Source organism: Vigna radiata, chromosome 2 (assembly GCF_000741045.1).
Source record: "Vigna radiata var. radiata cultivar VC1973A chromosome 2, Vradiata_ver6, whole genome shotgun sequence".
Taxonomy (NCBI): domain Eukaryota; kingdom Viridiplantae; phylum Streptophyta; class Magnoliopsida; order Fabales; family Fabaceae; genus Vigna; species Vigna radiata.
Window position 1 is genome coordinate 25,096,071 of NC_028352.1, and position 10,207 is coordinate 25,106,277.

General features: G+C 35.3%; 2 protein-coding genes across 4 annotated transcripts; both read right to left on the bottom strand.

The window, feature by feature from the left end:
- Positions 1-353: 353 nt before the first annotated feature.
- On the bottom strand, positions 354-1,528 carry LOC106755960. Of its 3 annotated transcripts, none has more exons than XM_014638197.2 (3): positions 1,367-1,526; positions 689-907; positions 354-588 (listed from the first exon to the last, which is right to left on the bottom strand). In XM_014638197.2, the coding sequence occupies exons 1-3, from the start codon at positions 1,421-1,423 to the stop codon at positions 454-456; spliced, it is 411 nt and encodes a 136-aa protein (XP_014493683.1). In that variant the 5' UTR covers positions 1,424-1,526; the 3' UTR covers positions 354-453. The 3 variants fall into 3 exon arrangements, with proteins under 3 accessions (XP_014493683.1, XP_014493684.1, XP_022634652.1); XM_014638198.2 differs by having other exon boundaries at positions 354-576; positions 1,367-1,524; XM_022778931.1 differs by having other exon boundaries at positions 416-610; positions 1,367-1,528.
- Positions 1,529-1,903: 375 nt separating this feature from the next.
- Positions 1,904-8,800, bottom strand: LOC106756062 (cellulose synthase A catalytic subunit 3 [UDP-forming]). Its single transcript, XM_014638316.2, has 15 exons — positions 8,392-8,800; positions 7,689-7,874; positions 7,381-7,576; positions 6,659-6,894; positions 6,451-6,565; positions 6,158-6,335; positions 5,744-6,010; positions 5,291-5,636; positions 5,049-5,186; positions 4,675-4,800; positions 4,363-4,575; positions 3,984-4,248; positions 3,662-3,864; positions 3,139-3,489; positions 1,904-2,762 (listed from the first exon to the last, which is right to left on the bottom strand). The coding sequence occupies exons 2-15, from the start codon at positions 7,710-7,712 to the stop codon at positions 2,178-2,180; spliced, it is 3,243 nt and encodes a 1,080-aa protein (XP_014493802.1). The 5' UTR covers positions 7,713-7,874; positions 8,392-8,800; the 3' UTR covers positions 1,904-2,177.
- Positions 8,801-10,207: the final 1,407 nt, after the last annotated feature.

A 10,207-nucleotide genomic window follows, 5' to 3' on the forward strand; every position in this document is an offset into this window, starting at 1 on the left:
TAATTGAGATTTTGACCAATTGAGAATTTAAACCTCATTATTTTTACTATTCAATATTCAAAACTTCTATTCTTAATTAAATTTATCTCATTTAATTTGTTTGTTAATGATTATATTTTAAGTGCAGTTAATATAAAATGATATTAAAATAATAATTTTTTTGAATATTTAATAAATAAAACAAATTTAATAAAAATTTATTATAAAAATATTATCTACAAAATAAACAAAAATTATTTACAGTAGTGAATTGAATAGGAGTACATATAAATTATTAAAACTTGAAAGTTAATTGAAGTTAAAAAATATTATAAAGTTAGTGATGTTTTTAAGAATAAAATGAAAAGTGGAAATGGAAAAATGAGAAGTAGTTTGATTTGCATTTCACAAAAGAAACCATAAATGTACATTAAAATTGAAAAACATTGGCACAAATCCTAATAATATATTAATTTATTGTTCTTTATTGTAATGTCTTCTTCCTTTAGCTCTCACACATTGCTTCACAATCTGTTTCAAACCTTTCTTTGGACTTTTACTTATTGCACTCCCCTTTGTTAACCACACTTCCTCCACCTGCAAACAAAGCTTTCACAAAGCACATTAAACCCTATTATTATTAGGTTACAACTATAATTATCCTCTACATGTTAATAATCGTTAACCCATATCAAAACGGTGGAGATACCTTCAGCAGTCGATCCTCCACCTGATTCAGCCTCTCTATCACTGTTCCCTTCGCTTCCGTCTCCATCATCACGTTCTCCATCGGACGGCACTGCTTCTCCAAGCTCCTCGGGGAGAAATCGACGGAGGAAACGCGTCCATCACATCCGCTTGTTGGTGTGGATGCGCACGAGCTCTTTGGTGATCGATTGCAACCTCTAATTTCCTCCAATTGCCTCAACTTTTAAACATAAAAATTTGTTCCTTTAAAACCTCTTAAAAAATTTACTCAAATAAAAAAGCTTATAAAAAGCATACTTTATTTTTATAAAATCATGATTACTAGTTTAATAATAATCTAAAATCATGTCAAAAATAGTGGAAAAAAATAATTACTACACTCAAAATAAAAAGGAACTAAAATAACAATTTAAAAAAATTAAATATATTTTTAATCTTTATCTTCAACACAAAATAATAATTCTTTCTTACTCAAAAATTTAATATATTTTGTCGTAAAATTTTTAAAAAAATAAAGGTAATTATTTTAATAAGATATTATTAAACTATATAAACATCTTAAATACTAAAATCTATTTAAAAATATTTCTTATAATTTTCAAAGAAAAATTGCATGACCTAATTAATTAAATAAACTATATTAAGCTAACTAAGCAAAATAAATTCACTATAAACATACCAAATTATCCAAACGATCAATCCTTGAGAGAATTGGTTCCTGAGTTGCGGAAGCCATTTTCTGTCACTTTCCCAGAAATTGTTCTTCCCTTCAAATTTATGAATGTCTTCTTCTTCAAGTCATAACACCTTTTTTCTTTCAGTTTCAATTTTCATGGTACTTTCATTCATATAAATAATGAAGAAAAAGTGAAAGTATGTGCTCATAATTCCGTGGTGCCACGCGTTCAGCTCTTACTGTGGGCTGCCCCCTCCTACTCGCATCCTCTGCCACGTGTAAAGATGACGTGTTACCGTTTGAGACGGTTTTCAACGCTTATCCATTGACTTAACATCACACACTCTACGGACACGTGCACGCCATGCATGAAATCGCCAAGGACACGTGTCCTTTCACGTGACGATGTTTCTCTACCCAATGAACGATGCTTCTCGAAGATCGCAGATATATCTATATGTTTATCCACACGGAGCTTAATTTATTTATTTTTATATTTTTTCAAATTCATATATCTATATATATTATAAGAATTATGAGAACTATTAGAATGGCAAAGTGTTTATAAATGTAAAAAGTAGTGTGTTTCTGATCACAAAACACTGAGAAAGATGTGTACATACAAAACTGGAAGGCACGTTTGAGAAACAAAACAATGCCAGAGAGTTCAAGATCTAACACTAAGTTGTTTTCTTATGTATCTTCTATGAACTGCACATAACATAAAAGACAGAACAAACATCCATGGTTACTACAAACAATAGCTATAATTACAAAAACGCAGAACACAACACAGACATACTTGTCTTTTGGTCTAGCAGTTAATACCACACTCTTCAACATCAGGGCCAGTGACCCTTGTGGTGAAAGGATCAATTCTCACCCACAACAGAGAGAAAATGGATGCAAGCAGAATGGACCACACCACCACAATGGTTGGTGTTCTGTTCTGGCGGCCCATGAGACCTTTGAGGAAAGGGTAGAGATGGATGATGACCCAGAATGCAAAGAAAAGCTTCCCAAAGAGGGGTCCCCAGGATTGGTAGCCACTGTTGATGGCGTAGGAGATGCCAGCAACAACTCCTACAAGGTTTATTATGAGAAGGGTTGTGGGAGGGATCAGAAGGGTGGTCCATTTGAACATGTAGAGCTCAGCAAAATCTCCATCTTCATCTGAGGCCTTCGAGGTCACAGTGAAGTTGGTGTCAATTCCAGCCAGCACTTTCAGAAGGCCCTGGAAAACGGCGAAGAGATGGGCCGACACACCGCCGATGACCCAGAACTGTTCATTCCTCCACCACTCGTCGATTCCTACGCCGCTCCACCTCATCTCCAGGATTCCGGTTGCAAAGATGGAAAGAAAGAGAGAGATGAACCATATGCTTGCAAGGTTACTGATCTGCAAGCACAGCAAAAAACTGAGTTAGAATATCACCATGGCACAAGATGGTGAGCTTTGCCATTTAAGAAAACGAGACTGTTTCTGATCCTACCACATGCATTTCCCATTTTAGATTAATTAACCAAAACAATGGTAAATCATCAAAGATCAAAGAGTCAAATGTCAAACCATCTATGGATATTCTTCATCATTAACTTTGACTAATCATTCTAAAAATCCTAAATGGGAAGTGTGTCAGCACAATATCCTAAATTTTCTTGTCATTCTTCCATGAACCCCAAAACATCATTTTTTTATGTACAACATCATGATTTATTCATCACACATGACAAATGATTAGTTCAATTCTAAGTTGTACGAAGAAATCACAAACCTGCGGAATGATGAACTTGTTGGTGAGCAGACAGACTGCGGGCAAGATACAATAAATGAGAAGGGGAATGGCTGTGACTGGATAGATTGTGGTGTTCACATAAGCAAACCTTTCAAGCCACTTTAGCCTTCCACCATAACCATACCAGATGGGACAATGTCTACTGAAAAGAATTTCCACAGAACCTAAAGCCCATCGGAGCACTTGGTTTAGACGGTCAGAAAGATTGATGGGAGCAGAACCTTTAAACGCCGGCCGCTTAGGCATGCAGTATATTGACCGCCAACCGCGGGCATGCATCTTAAATCCGGTAAGAATATCTTCTGTGACAGAACCGTAGATCCATCCTATCTGTGGAACAGAAGACAAATTGTGAACGATCTTTCAAGATAATTATATTTTTAAGCCTAGTTTATAGTTCATTTGTTAGAAATAATGTGCTCAGTTGATAAGATCAGAGTGCAACTTAGGAACAAAAGAAAGTTGAAAATCAAAGAACATTAAGCATAAGATGACACCACACCTCCGATCCCCATTCTGATTTATCCTCATAACCACAGCTGATAACATGAATAGCCTCCTTAAGAAGAGTTTCTGGAGTAGCAGACTGAGGAACACCACCATTCTCCATAAGAGTGGAGGCTACAAAAACTGCAGACTGACCAAACCTTTTCTCAAGGCTCATTTGTGACATAAGTAGTGATTTCTCATCATCAAATCCAGTACCTTAAAACATAAGTCAGAAGTAAAGGTCTGATTAATTGGAAGAGACTAAAAGAGTTGTTTTAAAAGAGCATGAAAATTGCACACATTTCACGAAGTAAACGCAATTTCAAGAGTTCTACCTTCTACTCCTTCTTCTATATCCTCTAGACTGAAAATAGGTACAGTTGGGTCAACATTCTTCCCAGATTTTTTCTTGTCTGATCCTTTCTTACTAGACTTTGAACTCTTCTTCCGATTTCCACCACAAAGTGATGATAACAACCCAGGCTTTTTGTGCTTGGGTTTAAGAGGTGGTTCATAACCATATAAAGCTGTCCTATTGAAGACACATCCAGTACCAACATAAACAGGACCCTGAATGCCATCCAAGCCTCTCAAGTTTATCTGTTCCAGAACAAAAAAGTATAACAAAGAGATTAAATCTCATACAGTACACGAGAATAAAAAACAGTAGCAAAAATCAACACAGGTCGGATGAACATGGCATGAGGTACTTACATCAAAGAACACTGTATTACGATTGGCATAACGATCATTTCTATCAATACCATCAAACCTCTGCGGAAACTGGACATAACAAACATGTTTACCAAGGTTGGGATCCATCATAAAGCACATAGCTTCCCTCAAGGCCTTGCTGTTGTTTATGTAGTGATCACAATCAAGATTCAATAAGAAAGGTCCATTAGTAAGGACTGCAGATACTCTTACCTACAAGTTAAATAAGTCACCACCAGTGAGATGACTATGTTTGGAATATGTAAGGAAAAAAGTTAACTTTCACATTTTATATTGTAAAATGGTACTCACAAGTGCATTCATTGCACCAGCTTTCTTGTGATGTTGGAAACCTGGGCGCTTTTCACGAGACACATAGACTAAACGGGGAAGTTCATTGCCCTCAGTGTCAAGTCCTCCACTTTGGCCCAAGAAAACCTGTAGATATAAAATGTAATATTGTCGTAGTGAATGACATGCTAGCAATTATGCAACATTCCAACCAAAATTTAACATCTTCACAGTGTAAGACTTGCTCAAATGTATTTAGTAATAGAAATTTAGAAAATTACTTGAGTATAGTCCATAAGGGTAATGTGTATTAAGTAAAACTTCGATAAATGACTCCAACGATAATAGATGAACAACAGCTTCTAAAATGTCATCATCAAAAGTATTCAACCAACCTGAATCATTCCGGGATGGTCTCTGGTGTTATTTCCAGGCCATGGTGTACCATCTTGCATCACCCATCCTTCTTCGGGAATTTTTTGTGCCTTTGCAACTAGTCCATTGATACGAACTTTGAATTCCTCATATTCTCTCTGTGAAACATAAACGAAAGGTACTATTAAAAGATGCCCCTGTGAAATACCAAACTCATGCAAATAGAGCAAACGCATAATGCATTTGTAAACCAATATCTTACCTTCATTGCTCTACGATCCTTGACAAATGATGGATGAACCTTATCTTTCAAGTAGTCAATCTTTTGTGCAAAGTACCACTCGGGTGCACGGGGTTCAATGCTATACTTCTTGGAAAAGGGAACCCATTTCCTCGCAAATTCTGATGTCTCGGCAAGGGCTTCAAAAGTCAACATAGCAGCACCATCATCAGACACATAGCAGGAGACCTTATCCACAGGGTAGTCAACTGCCAGAATAGACAGTACAGTATTGGCAGTCACAAGAGGAGGTTCCTTTAATGGATCAACAGTACTGACAAAAATGTCAACGGCAGCTAGTTGTGAAGGTTCTCCTTCCCTATCATACCTGCAACTCAGGAATTTGGTGTTAAGAGAATGAAGATTGAAAAAGAAAAACAGCATGCCACATGCCACAATTTTCAGTACAGAAGCACGGTAAAGTTCAAGAGTTACCTCAATGCGAGCCTGTCAAGATATGTTTCACGGTTGACAGGAAGCCACTTGGGGAATTGATCCAATATCCAAGATATGGCAAACCAAATCTCACATATAACTGATACCAACCACAATGGATATGCATTCGGCACTGGATTCGTTATCCGATAATGCAAGAAAATGCAAAGGATAACCAGCCGCAACATAATGACCATACGATATGGATTTATCCTAGATGATGGAATCGAAACCTTCCTAGAAAGAGGCTGTCGAGCTTCGTCGTTCCTGCATAAGAAGACAGACAGCACTCATATGCTATACTTATTCAAAACATTTTGCATGTCCAACAGACAAAAAGTACATAGTAGTTTACAATAGTGTTAATTATCAAACAGTTATGACTGCTACAAAATAGATATCTTAATTACTCACAACAAGGAATCATCCACAAGCACATCAGTAGTAGCATCAATATCTCCAGCTCCTCTCTCAGAAGCAGCTTGGCCGGTGCTCATAGGAACAACATTTTTTTCTTGCTTCATCTTCCAGCCATCAACTCTTTCTTTCCATGCAACATTACCCAAACCTGGATCCCCTGCTCTGACATTAGCTGCACAAGAATACATTCAAATCACAATCAGTTTGCTAGATAAAGAAAAGTAGCAATCCTAATTTCATAAATCATAGAGGAGAATGTGCATAGTGAGAAGGGGTGAGAAAGATACGAGATTGATTAATATCAGATGAATATGGAATATTATGAACACGTTTTCCTCCACCAGCTGCAGGAGATGCCATTGAGAGCCTCTCAGGTGAGGCTGCAGACAACTCTCCGGACACCTGCAATCAAAGATACACCAATTTTCATTCAGACTCCTGAAATTGAAGCTAGAAGGTGGAGAAAACTAAAATGCCAAAAGCTAAGTGAAAGACCTCTTGTCCACTGGTCAACAGAGGAATATGGTTGTGAGAAACTTCCTTATCATAATTTGGAGCACCGACCTCCTCTCCTCGTGCATAAGTCAATTGCCAGCTTAACATGCGCTCTGAAATCTTCTGCTTTTGGTTTTGAGTGTCTGAATCGTAATTAAAGTCACTGGCACCATCAATAGCGGCACCATCAATAGCAGCACCATCCTCTTCCGTGTCTCCAAGAATTGCAGGACTCCCTGGAATCATTCAAACAAGTAGTATGATCAATACATACAACCAGAAAATATAAGTTCTTTAAACATGCTGACGACTAAAGATCAAAACAGAAGGTGTAAAAGCATAAAAAATTAAGTAGTGTGCAAGAATAATATATACCTGGCAACTACAAAATCCTAAAGGGAAAACAAAGTTTTCTATCTAGGCATCACACACAAGATAATCAAAGCCAATTATTGAGTATTCTCAACATATGGAAAAGTTTACAAGTATATATGTAATCTCCGATAAATTATCTATCCACTCAGCGGATTTGATTTGGCTTGATGAAAATGAAAATACCCTCCTAGAGTTTACTAAGGTTACATGCTTAGTTTAGTCTAACTTATCCAGTTTGTAACAGTTATAGAAGGTCTAATTCAGAAGTTGATTGAATAAATGTTCTTGAAGCAAAAGGGTATAACTCTCATTGTTTCCCTGGAAAGTGGTCAATTAGCTTCATTTACCTTTGTGCCTCTTGTACCGGGTTTTGCACTGGGGACAAGACTGATTCCCATCCTTCCTTTCATACTCATAGCAGGGTCTGCATACAGGGAAAGCACAAACATCGCACGCAATGAATGGTTCACCATCCACATTCTTCCCAACACCATCACCACATATCTGGCACACTTGGGCACTCAATGCTGTCACTGGCTTTGCCTGAACAATTGAAATGTCATAAAAAAACTTCATAAAGCATCAACCAACAACCATTTCATCACAAAATATTGGAGGAAATCAAACAGAAAACTTGGTTTATATATATACTCACCCCAGCTTCGCCTTCAGACTCCATAGTTCCCTCTACACAACACTTCTCAAATGAAAATAAGGGACCAAAGGGTAGTATTTCAAGCCACACTCCTTAATTTCAACACTTTCAGATACCTCAGAAGATCGATTTGGAAGATTCACCTCTTCTGAAACAGCTCCCTGTTTTTCTCTTAAGAAGTTAAACCTATAATAACAAAAATAAATTATAGCTTTTAACAAGCATTCTCAACGGTTTGAAAGTTGAAAATAAAAAACTATAGAACTTCTATCACAAATTGAAGTCATAATCACAAAAACAAAACTTAGTTTATGACAAGCATTTTCAACAGTTGGCAAAATGGAAATAAAAACACTTTTGGTCACAAATTGATATTATAATCACCAAAAAAAATCTAGCTTTTATCAAGCATTCTGAGCAGTTTGCAAAGAGGGGACAAAAAAACCTGTAACGTCAAATTTTGTTTGGTGGATGAGAAAAGGCTGGGTGTAAGATGAAAAAGGAAATTCTTAACAATGAAATCTCCTTTGTGTACATGGCTGAGAAAACAAAGCACTTTCCTCATCACAGACAACAAAAAAGAACAAAAAAAGTCATTTTTCCTTGAGATTCTCGCATGATCAACAGTAAACAACAGATTTCCACCATCCGTTGCAGAAACAAAAACCATGTACTTAACACTGCACATCCACACCAAACTCACCTAAAAAAACAATATTTTGCACCACTTCCACTGAAAACAAACGGATCAAAGAGAATCTCAGAACCCCAGATGAATTTTCAGGCAATGAAGGCAAATCACCCGAAACCTCCCAACCTTGTAGCTTCCAAGAGACAAAAGCAAACACCCCAGTTGAGCAAATCCCCAACAAATTGATAAAAAGAGAGAAACCCAGATCGAGAATTGAGTGGGAGCAAAGAAAAGGTGATGAAAACAATGGATAACTCCCTCTCCCAAGCGTTCGATTTTGTCAATTGAGTGACAGTGTCTCTATGTATGAATGAATATGTGTATAGCTGTAAATGAATAGAGAGAAAAGGAAAGGCTTAAACAGAGGAAAAAGACAACCACACTACAACTAGTATAGTACCACCGACACCTGTAACCTGAAATCATAGACACACAAACATTTATCCCAACATCCATTCCACAAAAATCTTAATATTTGTAATTATGTACTCTCATCAAATAAAATATAACAAGATCGTGGACGAGTGTAATAAAAAAAATAGTTTCTTCTTTGACAGAAAAAAATAATAACATTAGATATAATGATATGAACAGTAACAATTATATATTAATGTGATAAAGGAACCTTTTAATGGTTTTTTTTTCCTTGAAAGCCAAGTTCTTCTGAGTACAAATGGAAACCTGACACAGAAGGTTTTTTTGTTGTCAGAAAATGTTCTTTTTAATGTTAACAAAGGCGACAGAAAATAGAAAAGGAAAATGTGTTGGCCTGTTTATTTTTATTTGGTTAGAAATAAAAAAAACATTAAAAGTTTCACTCTTCAAAGTTTTTTTTTTTATATTAAACTTATTTATTTTTTTAAACCTCGTCTTAAGTTATAAGTATGTTCAGTTTAGTCCATTTTTTTAAAATGTAAATCTTTGGTCCGTAAGTTATAAAAAAATTATCAAATGAGTCCTTTTTTGACTTGAAATATTGTTTTTGGTTGTTTCTTAACAACTGCTACATCTTTATATTGCTCTGATTTGTTTCTTAATAATAACATCACTCTTTAGATTGCTCTTTGTACTTTAACCATGAACATATCCAAAGGAGTCATTTGATACATTTTTTATAACTTAGGAATCAAAGGTTTACATTTTTAAAAGCGGGGACTAAACTGAACATCCGCTTATAACTTAAGGACCAAAAAGAAGTTTAAACTTTATTTTTCTTCTCGTGTAAAAGGCAATTATATGAAATGCAAAATTTGAAAGAGGAAAGAAGATATAAAAATTATGTTGCTATTTAATAAAATAATGTGTATGATAAACCTTAAACTAAATTAAAATTTCAGTTTGCTTTGAATTCTTTACAACTTGCTTAGTCTCTTTTTTTTCACCATTTTTGTTTCAGATTTTAAAATATTTCTTTAGTCTTTTAACCTACCTTAAATGCAACAAAAAAAAAAAAACTAAAGTGAATTAGTTGAAGTTACAGTTTTTTTTTTTTTAAAGGTGGAAATTTAAATTACGGAAAGAAAAAACTTATCCATGAGAAATTGTAAGTTTGTGACATAAGAAGTATACTTTGGTTTTTGACTATATTAACGATATGGTTTGGAAGAAATATAGTTTGGTATATGTTTGACTATGTTGCGTTATGTTTACGTGAGACTAAGAAATTTTGTAAGTATGCGTTATGTTTACGTGAGACTATGAGATTTTGTAAGTAAAGGGTTAAACTTTTTATTGATTTTTATTATAATTAAGGGAAGCTAGAGTGTTTATATGACTATCAATTGTAAAAATATTTGTATTTGTGTTTAGATAAAATATAAAGTTTAAG

Excerpts from the sequence above, each read along its gene's own strand:
- LOC106756062 (XM_014638316.2), bottom strand. The coding sequence starts at position 7,712 with ATGGAGTCTGAAGGCGAAGCTGGG. Across the intron at positions 5,187-5,290 it reads AGGATCGTAGAGCAATGAAG|AGAGAATATGAGGAATTCAA; the intron begins GTAAGATATTGG and ends TATGTTTCACAG. Across the intron at positions 2,763-3,138 it reads ACAAGTTCATCATTCCGCAG|ATCAGTAACCTTGCAAGCAT; the intron begins GTTTGTGATTTC and ends CTGTGCTTGCAG.
- LOC106755960 (XM_014638197.2), bottom strand. The coding sequence starts at position 1,423 with ATGGCTTCCGCAACTCAGGAACCAATTCTCTCAAGGATTGATCGTTTG. Across the intron at positions 908-1,366 it reads TTGATCGTTTGGATAATTTG|TTGAGGCAATTGGAGGAAAT; the intron begins GTATGTTTATAG and ends TATGTTTAAAAG. Across the intron at positions 589-688 it reads TGGAGGATCGACTGCTGAAG|CTTTGTTTGCAGGTGGAGGA; the intron begins GTATCTCCACCG and ends GCTTTGTGAAAG.